This window comes from Rattus norvegicus, chromosome X (assembly GCF_036323735.1).
Source record: "Rattus norvegicus strain BN/NHsdMcwi chromosome X, GRCr8, whole genome shotgun sequence".
NCBI lineage: Eukaryota > Metazoa > Chordata > Mammalia > Rodentia > Muridae > Rattus > Rattus norvegicus.
In genome coordinates this window covers 67,891,033-67,907,470 of record NC_086039.1, presented here as the reverse complement: position 1 = coordinate 67,907,470, position 16,438 = coordinate 67,891,033, and the positions used below count along the sequence as shown (strand labels likewise).

The following is a 16,438-nucleotide window of genomic DNA, read 5'->3' as shown; positions in this document are numbered from 1 at the left end:
CTCATGGTCCTAGTCCAAAAGAACAGAAATTTTGGTTGTAGTACTCAGGGCTCTAATTTCCACAGTAATGATGATATCAGTAAGCATTCAGAGCTTCACGGCAGGCCTTGGGCTCTTTTAAACCACTTTCTTGGTTCCTTAGCATCTTCCATCCCCCCAGGTTCAAAGAAAACAGCTATTTATATTTTGAATCCATATAAGGACAATAACAATAGGCATGCTAACGTGGATGGAGTAAAGAAACGTATATTTATAGTCTATGAATTTTCACACATGCACACAATGTATTTTGATCACACTTACCCTGCACTACTCACTCTAACTGCTTCCAGATCCTCTCTCCCTTTCTCTCCCGTGATTCAGTTTTTAATGGACGCTACCCAAAAGAGAAAAAGGAACTGAATGAAATAAAAAGATTCCTGAACCTTCAAATCTTATAGAAGTTACTTTTGAGGAGGAGGAGGTCTTTCAGCTATTCAGGGACATGTGACAATAGCTATCTACTTCTACACTTTAAATTGGAAGCAGCAGATATCTGTTAGAGCATACCTTTACCTAAATTGAGGTCTATTTGGTCGCTGGAGCTACTCTCAGAGGTTTAAGTTAAGTCCTATTGCTTAAGACACTGTGCACTTTAGACAAAGGGCCTGGAGGCTTTGAGCTGGAACTAACCAGAAAGCCTCGTCATGGTACCCTAAGGTACCATGTTAGCTTGCAAAGGAGGAAATAGGATCAATAGTTCTCCCTATCTATAATGCCTATGGACCACAACAAAGATCAGCATGCATGTAACCCTAAGGATGCAGTAGTGACATCCATATCTTGGCAGTAACCAACCTCTCTCTAATTGAACTTAAGGCAGGCTAAACAAGAGGGATGTTGTATCTGATGCTAGAAACCTAGCCAGTGACTCAGGGTTAGTAGAATGGTAGATCTTAGATGTGAACCTACAACCACTTTACTAAATAATCATTATCCCTAACTGTAAGACTGAGAGAGCTACAAGTCCTGTAGAACATTTTTAAAAAGGAGACAGCAAATATGGGGGAAATGTGAGAGTAAGGTCATATGCCCAGGAAAAACCTCAGGTTCATCTAGAAAAGATCTAAGTGTATGTTTCTATTACATGCTGATTTTTGGCTTAAAGATTACCTGCAACGATAAACAATAATTAGCCATTACTAAAGAAAGTGAGGAAGAGGATCTGAAGGACATGCAGCATGTTCTCTGTCTCTATTTCTCTGTGTCTGTCTCTGTCTCTTTCTCTGTCTCTGTCTGCTTACATCTCTTTTTTTAAATAGGATCTGTGCACTACAGACTAGCCTCAAACTAGCTATGTAAACAAGGATAACATTAAACTTCTAACTTTTCTGTCTCTATCTCACAGTGCCAGGATTAGGGGTAGTCACCGGCCCCTACTTTCAACAAAAAGTCACAAAGAGAAGAGTGCCACTTTCAAAGGAAAGAAAATAAAAAAAGAATTAAAATAGAAAATGTAGGGGCCGGTGACTACCCCTAATCCTGGCACTGTGAGATAGAGACAGAAAGGTTAGAAGTTTACATAGCTAGTTTGAGGCTAGTCTGTAGTGCACAGATCCTATTTAAAAAAAGAGATGTAGGCAGACAGAGACAGAGAAAGAGACAGAGACAGACACAGAGAAAGAGAGACAGAGAACATGCTGCATGTCCTGTTAAAGTTATGTTGACCAGTTCCTTTAGTGTAAACTATTAGATCTGTAGAACTGCTTACACTCTGTTATCTATTTGGAAAGCAAGTCTAAAAATAACCCAGAGTAACCCAGACCACAAGAGGAAAAAGCTGTTAGAGCCTTTTTCTTTTAAAGCCAGGTTTTCACATAGTGAAGACAAGCTCTGAAACTCACTGTAGCTGATTAGGATGGGGCTCTTGCTTCTACCACTCAAATGCTGAGATTGCCTGTGTTCTGCACCACTTCTGGTTTTTTTCTTTCTTCTTAAACTTTAGGACCCCTCATAATAGTCCATAAGTTTCATTTGTGTCTTAAATTTTTGCTACAACCCCAAGTGGAGCCATCGGGCTGTTATATTTTTAAAATGATATATTTTAATTTTAAAAATTGTATGCTGAGGGGAATACTTGAGTGTGGTTGCTCCAAGAGACCAGAAGAAGGTAGCCAACCCTTGGAACTGGAGTCAAGGGCAGTTGTTAGCTGAGCCACAATAAATGGAGGTGGGTACTAAGAACTGAAATCTAGCCCTCGGAAAGAGTGGGAAGTATTCTTAAGTGATGAGCCACTCTCTCCTGGCCCATGATTTTATTCTTAAAATGATATTTTATCCAGTCTTCCACTTTTAAAAATGATTAGTGAGACTAGTGAGGCTAGCCACCGCTCCTTTTCCATTCTACCTTTTGACAAGTTCCCACTCTACCATCAAGGCAAGGCTGGCCTCAGTTTCACATCCCCCAGATTTTAGCATTCCAAATGCTGAGATTACAGGCAAGCCTCATTGTGCCTAGCTTGCAGTATTGGGATATTGTCTTAGGATTTTCATTGCTGTGGAGAGACACCATGACCAAGGCAACTCTTATAAAGGACACCATTTAATTGGGGCTAGCTTCTAGGTTCTGAGGTTCAGTCCATTATCATCATGGTGGGAGGCATGGCACCATCTAGGCAGACATGGAGCTGGAGGAGCTGAGAGCTCTACATCTTGTTCTGAAGGCAACCAGGAGAAGGCTGTCCTCAGGTAGGTAGCAAGAGAGTCTCAAAGCCCACCCACACAGTGAAGCACTTTCTCCAATAGGGCCACACCTCCTCCATCAAAACCTTATCTCTTAATAGTACCACTCTCTGGGCCAAGCATATTCAAACCAACACACACACACACAAACACACACACACACACACACACACACACTTTTTTTTTAAGTCTTAACTGCATGTTTCCTTTTCTCCTCTCTCTCCCACTCTTTCCCACACCTCTCCACGTCCCCATTCATTCCTCCTCTGTTTCTTTTCTGAAAAGGGCAGGCCTCCCATGGAGATCAACCAAACATAGCATGTAGTAAGACTAGGTACCTATTTAGGCTAGATTAGGTTTGGTTTTTCAAGCCAGAGTTTCCCTGTGTAGCTATGACTGTCCTGGAACTCACTCTGTGGACCAAGCTGGCCTTAAGCTCAGAAATCCATCTACCTCTGCCTCCTGGGTGCTAATGTTCTTTTTTTTTTTTAAAGATCTCATTACAGATGGTTGTGAGCCACCACGTGGTTGCTGGGAATTGAACTCAGGACCTCTGGAAGAGCAGCCAGTGCTCTTAACCACTGAGACATCTCTCTAGGCTAGATTAGGCAACCCAGTTGGAGGAAAAGAATCCCTAAAGCAGGCAACAAAATCAGAGATAACCCCTCTTCCCACTGTTAGGAGTCCCATAAACAAGAAGACAAAGCTACACAACTGTAACATATATGTAGAGGGTCTAGATCTCTCCTATGCAGGTTCACTGGTTGGTTGTTTGGTCACTGTGAGCTCTTATGAGCCCAGGTTAGTATATTCTGTGGGTTTTCTTGTATCTTTGACCTACCTCTGGTTCCTTTTTTTTTTTTTTTTGGTTCTTTTTTTTGAACCCAGGGCCTTGCGATTCCTAGGCAAGTGCTCTACCACTGAGCTAAATCCCCAACCCCCTACCCCTGGTTCCTACAATCCTTCCTCCCCTTCTTCTACAGGATTTCCCAAACTCTACCTAATGTTTGGCTGTGGGTTTCCACATTGGTTATCAGTTTCAATCAGATGCTGGAGAAAGCCTCTCTTACGACAATTAGGCTCGGTCCCAATCTATGAGTATATCAGAATATCATCAGGAATCATATTCTATATTAGATCTTTGGGTTATACAGCCTCTGGGTCCTTCCCCCACCCCAAGTGGTATGTCAGGGGGAGGAGGATGAAGAGAGTTCTGGAAGAGACAATTGCAGTCTGGGAAGGAGATATCTCTGGGATGAGCTAGAAATTTAGTCCAATGGAAGCTCCCAGGAATCTATAAGGGTGACCCTAGCTAAGACTCCTAGCAGTGGGGGATAAGGAACCTGAATTGGCCATCTATGATTTGGCAAGAATCCCAATGCAGCAAATGGGACACCAACCAAGCCATAAAAATTTACTCTCCAATTTATCATGCCTACAATATGTGCTGGGATTTTATTTTTTGAGACAGGGCCTCACTATCTAGTTTTGGCTAGCCGAGAACTCATTATATAGACGAGGGTGACCTAGAACTCAAGCATCCCCTTGCCTCTCACTCCATAGTGCTGGGATTAAAAGTGTGGGCATCACCAAACTGTTGGTCTAGCTTCTTTTCTTTTCCTGTCTTGCTTAAGTGGGATTTTATTTTTTTTTTTGTCTTTTTTTTCCGGAGCTGGGGATTGAACCCAGGGCCTTGTGCTTGCTAGGCAAGTGCTCTACCACTGAGCTAAATCCCCAACCCCCATTTTTTTTTTCCGGAGCTGGGGATTGAACCCAGAGCCTTGTGCTTGCTAGGCAAGTGCTCTACCACTGAGCTAAATCCCCAACCCCCTTAAGTGGGATTTTAAATCAATTAATCTTGACTCATAAATTTATATACATGTAAAGAACCACCTTTGAGTACTCCTTTTGTCTTGTTTGTCTCAGCATAATTTCCTATAGTTATTGTGATTATACATATACACTTTACTTCATATACACAATTAAAATATATTTCAAAAATTTCTTGCAATATATTTTGATATTTTTCACTTAACCTCAGCACCTATCCACTTCATGGTTTTCTTTCAAAATCCTAGGAAAAACTATTTTTAGTTTGTGTGTCAGACTTAAAAACTTTTATATTCTGCTTCTATCACATAATATGATGTCACAGACATTTTACTGAGTTCATAAAATTTTATGTAATGTTCTTTTAAAGAAGCTATAAAATTAGACCATTAAGTAGATACACGCAATCATTTCTTAGATACTTTTTAGACATTTTAATTGTTTTTAGCTGTTCACCATCATTAATAATACTGAGTGCCTACATTGACTCTAAAGGCTTTTTCTCCTGTGGTCTGGGTTCTTTTTAGGCTTGCTTTCCGAATGGGTTTTGTAGGTAAAAGAGTGCAGACAGTTGTAAGCCATCTGATCAATATTGACAGCATTACGGAAAGATTATGACACTTTTTGGAGTACATTGTTTACTTTAACATTGTAAAATGCTTGCTTAGTCTTATTGCAAGTTTTCTCATCACTACAGTGATAAGAATGATATTAGACATGATGTATATATATGTATAAGTATATGGCATGGCATTTTCTTCACCTGTTTTAGCTTTTTGTTATTTCCTTCTTGAAAATTTCCATGGAGTGTTAATTCTTGCACCATCAGTGAATCAGCCTTTCAGAAAGTTCAATTGAAGGCACAGTTGTCTTTCTGGGAGCTTTTGCTCACATAGCTTACACTAACCTCAAAATTGCAATCCTGCCTCCCCTGCGTCACCATGCCCAGTTAGGTTCTTCTTGACTCAGTAACTTAACTCTAAATTATTTGAACAATTAACTGAAGACCTCAGTAATTGAAAGGATCAAGAGACTGGTGTGATAAATGCATGCCTATAAAGCTAGCCCTTGGGATATGGAGGCAGGAAGATCAGGAGTTGAAGGCTACCCTTGTTTGCATAATGAGTTCAAGGCCAGCATAGGAGACCTGAGACCCCAGCCCCCACCACTGTCCTAGAGAAGGCTCAAGCTGGATATGCAACCATATGCTTGTAATCCAAGTACTTGTCAGAGCAACACAGAAGGATTACATCAAGTTTTAGGCTTCAGCAAATACAAAACCAACGAATCAAAAAAGTAAATAAAAGATCAGTAGAGGATGTAGCCCACTCAGTGGTAGTGTTTTATATAAAACCCAGGTTCTGTTTTCGTCTTTAAAAGAAAACAACTGATAATGTGTCAGCAATGGTGGAGAAGTCACCTTCAAAACGTGATCATCTATAAAAGCAGCAAAAGCACTGGGAAACATTCTCATCCTTAACCTTTTTTTTTTAACTCAGAACTTTATCTAAATGAGTGCAGCAACAAAGAAAGTGTATTCAGTTTGAAAAATGGGTTAGCATTTGGAAGAGCAATGAGCTTCGTGGCATTTTATCTTGGTGTGTGTTCCTACTGCCTTAAAAAATGCTGTGTGGTAACTTTGAAAACTAATTGCGTAATCCTAGAACATGTGAAAACCATGATTTTTGTAGCCATTCGAGAAAGCAGAATGACTTTTCACTTCCCCGAGTTCTGGGAATTATGGCTTCTACAACTTGTCTTATTTGAAATGATGCAGAGCTTACTTGTTTCCAAGTTTTCTCTTTCCTGAACATTTTAAAAATAAAATTGGGTGGCTAGGGAGGCTGGGGATCTGGGAGGAATTGGTGGAGGGAATGAACATGATCAAAACATATTTTATTAATTTTAAAAAATATATAAAGGATATACTCAATGGGAATGGTTTGGAATTGCAGTTACTACAGGCAGCAGAAAGAAAAAATAGAAAATAAATTGCTGGACAGTAATCATAGAAAGTAAAAGGAGAATAAGCACCTTTGAGAGCTCTGGAAAGCTATGGCATATTTTTGGAACTCTTGGTCATGTGCATGTATAGAGCTTTGTGCATGCCCAGTGTTAAGTAGAAAAGAACTGGGAAAGCCCTCTTCTACCACTTTTCGATGATTTGAATTCCTGAACAATGAGCAAGTGAGGGCTGGAACAGAATTGTAAATTGCCTGGCTACAAGCCGAAAGCACACCCTCAGACAAATACAGAGCAGTTCAACAAAGGCTGTGTCGCGTAGGGATTTTATCGCTGGGAAGAGGCACCATGACCAAGACAACTCTTAATAAGGACAACATTTAATTGGGGCTAGCTTACATTTTTAGAGTCCTAGTCCATTAGGGGGGAATATTGGCAGTGTGCAGGCCGACTTGGTGCTGGAGAAGGAGTCCAGAGTTTTACATCTGAATTGTCAGGCAAAAGGACGAGGAAGTGAACCACTAGGACTGACTTGAGCTTCTGAAACCTCAAAGACCATTCTCAAGTGAAACAGTTCTTGCAACAAGGCCACATCCCCTTGTTATGGTCCAACTGAGGCTATTTTCATTCAGATCACCACAATCCACTCCCCTGCTCCCATAGGCTCCTATCATAATGCAAAATACATTTAATCCCATGTTAAAAGTGGCCACAATCTATCACAGTATCAGCACTCTTTAAACATCCAAATTTCCAAGTCTCTCCTGAGACTTGCACAATATCTTAAGTGCGACCCTCTGTGAATTTAAAAGAAGAAATCACATCACATACTTCCAACATACAATGGCAGAGAATATACATTACCATTCCAAAATGGAGATAAGGGAGCATAGTGAGAAAATACCTGGCCAAAGCAAGACTGAAAAACTAGGCAACCTCCAAACACTATACTTCCATGTCTGGCGTCAAAGTGTTTAGGTCCGCAGTTCCTTTCAGCTTTGTGGACTGCACAAACTTCTTTCCCTTGGGCTGGTTCCATTCTCTGTTAGCAGCTTTCTTTGGCAGTATCCTCCAGCTCTGGCATCTCCAACATCTCAGGTCTCTAAGGCGATCCAGGCTCCACTAATTACAGCTTCATGCATTCAGCGCTCTAGGCCTCCATACAGAGACACTTTTGTAACTTTTCTTTCAAACCTTAAATGCTTTAACCTCCCTTGTAGCCTGCCACCCACCCAAAGGTAGTGGAAAGGAAAGGATATAGGGGTGGAGGGAAGTGGACCTGTTTAGGAAGGTTCTTTGGAGCAACTCCCATCTGTGCTGTCTGGAAATCTTCAGTTCAGTTCATAGCTTGGCAGGCAGCAGCAACTTACTCGATCCACTCACGAACACTTCATGGACACAGCAGCAGTTCAGTTCAGTAGAGTTGGGTTAGTGACAGTAGTGACATGACCTAGCAGACACAGCCTCAGCCTCAAGTGAGCAGGAGTAGCTCTTGCTGTGCCTCTTTCAGGGAAGTGAAGATCAGCAAAAATGCGAGACCCACAAGCATACATAGTAACTGTACCAGCAAGCCCATCTTAGCCTTGTCACTCCATGGAATCCTCTTTCTCTCTCCATGCATTACGTGTCCTCCATGTGCCCTGTTTCAGCATGTGTCTTGCCTCAGCCTGTGCATCCAATCAGCCTGAGTCCTTGGAAATGGCAACAAACTGCACACACCACCAGAAGGTTCTTAGTGCATTTCTCTCTGTGGAGCCCCAACAAATTCAGCTTAACTACACAATATATGGCAGATCAATACATGTGTGTCCTTAGCAACGAATCCTTCATCACTTCAGGTGTCCTTTCACATGCTTGCATTAGCAGAACACCCTCTCTTCTGTGTCTGCTTCAGTGAAACCTTCCTTCACGAGTCTGCCTTAGCCTTTCACATCTATGCCCACTAACGAAACGTTCCCTCATGTGTTTGCCCCAGCAAAACACCACCATCCAACCTTCTTTTTTTTAAAGATTTATTTTGTGTATGTGAGTACACTGTAGCTGTCTTCAGACACACCAGAAGAGGGCATCTGATCCCATTATAGATGGTTGTGAGCCACCATGTGGTTGCTGGGAATTGAACTCAACCTCTGGAAGGGCAGTCAGTGCTCTTAATTGCTGAGCCACCTCTCCAGCCCCAACAGACTTTCTGAAGACCTCTTAAGTTTCCACTTCACACCTCCGACACATGCATGACTTCAGTGGCTTTTCTTAGGTGACAAGGGAGATTCCATAATGCCTTTCTTGTATTGTTGACTCGAAAGCCAGAACCATGTGGCCAAAGTTGCCAAGTTCTCCTGCTTTCTGGGGCTAGAACATGGACCCCTTGTTTAAATAAGTTTCTGCTAGATTTTTGTTTTTGATGGTTTCCTTTTCTGCCTAAGCTTGCATGTCCTGGGATTTGTTCTATAGATTAGGTTGGCCTTGAACTCTGAGATCTGCCTACCTCTGTCCCTGGAGTGCTGGGATTAAAAGACACACCACCTCACCCACTGTTAAGTGGTTCCTTAACTCCTCTCCCCTCCCCCTCCACCCCCTCCAATAAATTGGAAGCTTAGGTGTGTCAAGTCTTGCTCTGAGGTCACCACTCCCTTTATTTCATTTAGCACCAGCCTTTTATTTAATCTGTTCACACTTCCTGGTGCTCCCTCTCTCCCCAAACTGTGCATTTTGTATTTTTCCTTGCTTAGCTTCTTTTAATTTTAGATTTTTATAAGCAGGGCTACTAATAGCAAAGCAACACGGTCAATACTAGGCTTCTGCAAATCTGTGCCAAAGCTGTTAATCAAGAGCTCTTCAATTTATCCTCAGGTAGACATTTTTGACAAGGGCAGAAAGCAGACATTTTTTTTTAAAAAAAATATCACAACAACAACAATCTCCTCTGAATCTTCTTGAGCCGGACCCCCATAATTCACAACATTCTCAGCACCACTCTTCCATACATACTACTAGCATGGCCCAGTAAACCCTGCTTAAAGTGTCCAGTTGCTCTTCTAGTCCAAAGCCCCAAAGTGTTCCATAGTCCTCCTTGTGGTTAGGCCAATCACAGCAATACCCCAGTCCATGGTACTAATTTTCTATTGCTTCAGTGAAACACCTCGACCAAAAAGCAGAGGAAAGGGTTTATTTCCACATTGCAGTTCCTCGGGGAAGGAAGCCAGGACAGGAATTCAAACAACAGGAACTGGGAGGCAGACCATGGAGAGGTGCTGTTTACTGACTTGTCCTCCTGGCTTACTCAGCTGCTTTCTTTTTTTCTTTTTTCTTTTTTTCAGAGCTGGGGACCGAACCCAGGGCCTTGCGCTTGCTAGGCAAGCGCTCTACCACTGAGCTAAATCCCCAACCCACTCAGCTGCTTTCTTATAGAAACCAGGACCACAAGCCCATGAATGGTTCTACCCACAATGGGCTGGGCTTTCCCTCATCAATTGCTTGTTAAGAAAATGCTTTACAGCTGGATCTTATAGGGGCTCTTTACATTGAGGAATCCTCCTTTCATATAACTGTGTGTACCAAATTGACATAAGACTAGCCATCACAGGCACCAATGCTTATTGGTTCAAACTGTTTAAAGGAATCTTTCCTAGTTCTGGTGATATAGGCCTGGTTGAAGCTGCTTAGGCAGATTACACGTTCAAGGCCTGCCTGGGTTATAGAGTGAATTAAAATCCAGTCTGGCCTACTTAGTGTGGTCCATATTTTTCTTAAAGCCAAATGAGGTTTGAGGATATAGCTCAATCAAGGGTATATCACTTGCCTAGGATGCATGAAGCTTTAAATTTAATCTCTAATATTGGAAAGGAAAGGAAGAATGAATTTTCTTTCTTGGACACAGATTTTAGTGACTTAATATGACAGAGTACAGTCTTTATGAAACCATTAAATAAAGAGCATGACAAGATCAGCAAAACCAGGAAAGGAATTCTGATTTTTATAATTGCCACATTACATTACTTAAAATATTTATTTTTCATCAAAATCTATGTAGGGTGAAATTGCAAAAAAGTAATCCACTAACACAGGAGGTAAATGAAATTATCAGAAACTGTTCCTGAGGATCTCCAACATTGATTTCTTTGACAAATACTTTTAATTGGCTATTTTAAATTAATTAAAACCTATTTTAAATTAATTAAATTAATTACAGTAAACCACATTAAAAAAAACCTGAAGGAATGAATGAATTTCTCACAAAATAAAGTCAATATAAAGGCTAAAAATACTTTTTAGAAGGAAACAGCTAAATATTTGCATTTTGACAGTACAATAAATTAAATTCACCACAATGGCTGAATATCTTATTTTACAGTGAATAGGAAGGATCAACAAAACCAAGGAGTAAAGAAAGGAAAATAATTGAAGGCACCCATTTGAAGACTTGAAGAAATTACTATATTATGGATTAAAAAGTGATTTGATTCTTAGTTAGTTTCATTGCTGTGAAGAGATAGCATGACCAAGACAACTCTTACAAAGGACACCATTTAATTGGGGCTGACTTGCAGTTTCAGAGGTTCAGTCCATCATCATCATGGTGGGAAGCATGGCAGTGTTCATTCACACATGGTGCTGGAGAAGGAGTTCAGAGTTCTACATCTTGATCCAAAGGCAGTCAGAAGACTGGCTTCCACACTAGGGGGAACTTGAATGTCTATGTGAGACCTCAAAGCCCACCTCCATTAGTGACATACTTCCTCCAACAAGGCCATAGCTACTCCATTAAGGCCACACCTCCTAATAGGACCACTCCCTATGGGCCAACCATTCACACACACGAGTCTATAGGGGTCATTCCTATTCAAACCACAACATTTCTTGTTTGATTGTGTGAAATACAATTAGAGAAATGTGGGAGTGGTGGACAGTAAAAAAAAAAAGTGACCTCAGGGCTTGGCAGATGGCTCAGTGATTAAGAATGCTTGCTGTTCTCCCAGAGGATCCAGGTTCCATTACTATTGGCCACATGGTGTCTTACAACCATCTGCAACTCCTGTTCTAATCCAGGAGTTCCATGTCCTCGTCTGTTCTTCATCTAAGAAGTGTAGAGGATTCTCTTTTCAAGTGTACGTGGAATATTCAAGTGACTCTTTGTTAGATCAAAAAAAATAGGCTTCAATAAATGCAAACAATAAAAAAATGTTTTCTGAGCGAAGTTGATTAGGAAGTAATGTTAGCAAGTTTTGAAATGTACAAGTTTGTGAAAATTAAATGGTACATACCAAAAAAATTATTAGATTAAGGAAGGAATCTACCAGAAGTCTTTTTCCTTAAGAAGCACTAAGGGCTGGATATTTTATTGAAGGCTTGTAATGCTAGCACTCAAAAGCCTTACAGAGGCCGGTCCCAGCTACATATGGTGAAACAAACCCACCAACCAAATAAACAAATATCTGGACACATTTGTTTGCCCAGGCTTCCATGTTTTCTGCAATTGAGATTCCAGTTGAGAATGTTCTTGCTGCTTGTGGTGGGAAGTCGGGGAATTTGAAGACACAATAAAATCTATTTAGTTTATCTTGTATGCATGAAAATGAAACCCAGGGTGGAGGAGTGAATTGCTGTCACCCTGCCAGTAAGTGGCAGAATTGACTCTAGAAGGGGAGAAATGTTAGTATTAGCTACTTCGTATGCATACTCCACATTTGCAGCATAATTTGGTTGTTATAGAGAACTAGGCCCTAAACTAGATGATCATGGCTCTTGATAAGTAAGGCAGCTGAACCTTAGAGGTCTAGTCATTTACACAAAGTCACCGAGGAAGAAAGTGATAGGACAAAACCTCCAATCCAGGCCTACTTTTCTCTAAAATTTATCTTTCTTCTCTTTCTCTATAGTGCTCACTAAACTAAAATCCTTTTCATCTAATACCCTATCTGTTGTTTTTTCTAATACATATGTTCCTTGCTTATCTATGATATTGTAAAATCAGTAGAAATACTTAAAAACATAATGAAAGGAGATAGGTTTAGGGTTAAGATATAAGGAAGGAACTTTTATAACTTGTTTTCTGAGACACATGGATACCTGGTAGCCCAGGTTAGCATTGTTCTCACTGTGTAGCCAAGGGTCTCCTTGAGCTTATGATCCTAACACAGTTTTGTTTGTTCATACCATGAGAGAAGCCCCTGATAGTTTTAGGTTGACGATGAGGATTAAATACAATATTGTCTGTGAAATAACTCTTTAGTTGGGGATTAGCAACAAAGGAAAGACAAAGAAGATACTGAACCTGTCCTCCTGCATACTGTAGATCTGATGTCATTATCTAGCAACTCTGTGAAATTAAGGCACTGATCCCTAGGTCCCTAGGTCCCCTTACAGATCTTTGCCTACTCATCAATATGTACTGAGAGACCAAATCTTTTGGGTTCAGACTCCATTTTAGAGAACCTGACCTAAGGGTGAACTCAAGTTATCTAACAGGCAGGTCTCTAGCACCAATTTCCAGGTTATTCTCCCACAAATCTGCACCTCCAGGTTACAAGCCTGCCCCTGACACTTCATTTCCTAACAACTACCAATCAGGAAAAAAGGCAGAAGTTAAGTTTATGGTTTGGCTCCCAGTACTAGCCAATTATTTTAAGGCCATAATGACCGCCCCCATCAGATGTGTGCCAGGCTAGATACCCCCTTGCCTCTATAAATGTTTGCCTAAAACTGGACTCTGGGTCCCCTCCCATTCTCCGGCATTAGAGATGGTGATGTGGCCCAAGCTCAAGCTTCAATAAAGAGACCCTAAGGCAATTGCATTGGATTCTGCTCCTTGGTGGTCTTTTTGGGGTTCATGAAAGTTTCATGGCACAGCAGTACTCGTACTAATTTGCATTATCTTTTCTTCTTTTACCAGCGGAATCATTCAAGGAATTTGCTGAATTGCTCAATGAAGTAGAAAACGAGAGGATGATGATGGTAGGTCACTGTATTGGCAAGGGTTCTGTAAAGCAACAGAATCCTTTGGATGTGTATATATTGAACGGTATATGGATGCCTGATTCACAATGGCTCTGTTCATTGGAGAAGTTGGGAACCTAATAGCTGCTCAATCAGTAAGGCTAGATGCCTCAGAAATCTCAATATAGCATTGAAGGATTCCTGAAATGTCTTTAGTCTTTAATCCTTTGTTAGATAGCCAAGAAGCTGGATTCCAATATCACCAAAGGGTTGCAGCCACAGCAGCCATAGGGTAGAGGTGTTTACCAGCAGGCAGTGAAAGTTGAACAGACAAAACACACCACTACTTTTCCCTGAGACTTCTTTATGTATAGATCACCACTTTTGGGGATGGCCTTCCTGTGTTCAGTTGGTCCTTTCATAAAGTACTGTGACAAACCCTCCTGGGGTCATTCTTTATCTTGTTGGATTCCAGATCCAATCACATAGACAAGCAAATTAACCATAATAAGTGTCTTTATCCCAACAGAACTAAAATTTTATTGATTCTCCCTCAACTTGTCATTCTTTCTTTTAATGTTTGTAATTTTTTTGTATGTGGCTGTTTTGCTTGCATATATGTTTGTGCTTCATATGCCTGTCAGATACCTGCAGAGGCCAGAAGAAGGATCTCCTGGAACTGAACTTACATATTGGTTGTAACTCACCGTGTGTGTGTGTGTGTGTGTGTGTGTGTGTGTGTGTGTGTGTGTGTGTGTGTATGTGTGTATGTGTGTAACTGCTAAGTTTTATAATGTTACTTGTGTACATGTTTACATCTCTGACCATTTGGTACCAGTTGGTTTGCTCTTTCCTGATGAAAACTATTTTCCTATCCTTGGTGTTCACTAACTACCTATAATTCTTTGTCTAGGACTGAGGCTTTGTGGTGTTTTACTCCCTCACCATTTCTTAAAAGATTATTCTTTTTTAAAAAATTTTTATTAGATATATTTCTTTACATTTCAAATGTTATTCCCCTTCCTGGTTTCCTGTCCATAAGCCCCCATTCCCCCTCCCCCCTCCCCCATACGGGTATTTGCCTATACACCCCCCTTGTTGCCTCCCCCCATATTCCCCTGCACTGGGGGGTTCCAACCTTAGCAGGATCAAGGGCTTCCCCTTCCACTGGTGCCCAACAAGGCTGTCCTCTGCTACATATGCAGTTGGAGCCAGGGTCAGTCCATGTATAGTCTTTCGGTAGTGGTTTAGTCCCTGGAAGCCCTGGTTGGTTGATATTCTTTCCCAATGCAAAAACTCCCATTTTTGTTTCTTCTATTTCTGTTTAGTGGATAAATTCTTTTATTTTTTCTCTAATTCTGCATTGTCTTCATTACTATAACTTTGGGGTAAGTCTTGAAAATAGGCTTAGAATCAGTTTGCTAATGTTCCCAAAGTAAGTTGGGTAACATCTTCATTGGGATGACACTGAATTTATAGATGCAGCTGGGGAAACTGTTATCTTAAAAATGGTGACTCTTTGTAGGCTTCTTGTATGCCCAGAATTCACAGCTGAGGAATGCCGAATGGCTGAGAAACACCTAAAGAAATGTTCAACATCTTTAGTCATAAGGGAAATGCAAATCAAAACAACCCTGAGATTTCACCTCACACCAGTGAGAATGGCTAAGATCAAAAACTCAGGTGACAGCAGATGCTGGCGAGGATGTGGAGAAAGAGGAACACTCCTCCATTGTTGGTAGGATTGCATACTGGTACAACCATTCTGGAAATCAGTCTGGAGGATCCTCAGAAAATTGGACATTGAACTGCCTGAGGATCCAGCTATACCTCTCTTGGGCATATACCCAAAAGATGCCCCAACATATAAAAAAGACACGTGCTCCACTATGTTCATCGCAGCCTTATTTATAATAGCCAGAAGCTGGAAAGAACCCAGATGCCCTTCAACAGAGGAATGGATACAGAAAATGTGGTACATCTACACAATGGAATATTACTCAGCTATCAAAAACAATGCCTTTATGAAATTCGTAGGCAAATGGTTGGAACTGGAAAATATCATCCTGAGTGAGCTAACCCAATCACAGAAAGACATACATGGTATGCACTCATTGATAAGTGGCTATTAGCCCAAATGTTTGAATTACCCTAGATGCCTAGAACACATGAAACTGAAGACTGATGATCAAAATGTGAATGCTTCACTCCTTCTTTAAAAGGGGAACAAGAATACCCTTGGCAGGGAATAGAGAGGCAAAGATTAAAACAGAGACTGAAGGAACACCCATTCAGAGCCTGCCCCACATGTGGCCCATACATATACAGCCACCCAATTAGACAAGATGGATGAAGCAAAGAAGTGCAGACTGACAGGAGCCGGATGTAGATCGCTCCTGAGAGACACAGCCAGAATACAGCAAATACAGAGGCGAATGCCAGCAGCAAACCACTGAACTGAGAATAGGTCCCCTGTTGAAGGAATCAGAGAAAGAACTGGAAGAGCTTGAAGGGGCTCGAGACCCCAAAAGTACAACAATGCCAAGCAACCAGAGCTTCCAGGGACTAAGCCACTACCTAAAGACTATACATGGACTGACCCTGGACTCTGACCCCATAGGTAGCAATGAATATCCTAGTAAGAGCACCAGTGGAAGGGGAAGCCCTGGGTCCTGCTAAGACTGAACCCCCAGTGAACTAGACTGGTGGGGGGAGGGCGGCAATGGGGGGAGGGTTGGGAGGGGAACACCCATAAGGAAGGGGAGGGGGGAGGGGGATGTTTGCCCGGATACCGGGAAAGGGAATAACACTCGAAATGTATATAAGAAATACTCAAGTTAATAAAAAAAAATGGTGACTCTTTGTGTCTGGAGATGGGTCATCTTTCTGTTTACTAATCTTACTTGATGCATTTCATCAATGTTTTATATCTTATTTATAAAGGTCCTTCACATATGTTTCTAGAAATGTGCCTAAGACAATTTTCTGTTTC

At 41.2% G+C, this 16,438-nt stretch overlaps 1 protein-coding gene across 2 annotated transcripts in view; it reads left to right on the top strand.

Moving 5' to 3' along the window:
- The window catches only part of Ophn1 (oligophrenin 1), a 378,262-nt gene that overhangs the window by 110,747 nt on the left and 251,077 nt on the right, over positions 1-16,438 (top strand). For both annotated transcript variants that reach the window (XM_006257072.5, NM_001107848.1), the window contains one exon: positions 13,403-13,464. In XM_006257072.5, coding sequence (XP_006257134.1) covers positions 13,403-13,464 — 62 coding nt within the window. The remainder of the gene's footprint in view (positions 1-13,402; positions 13,465-16,438) is intronic.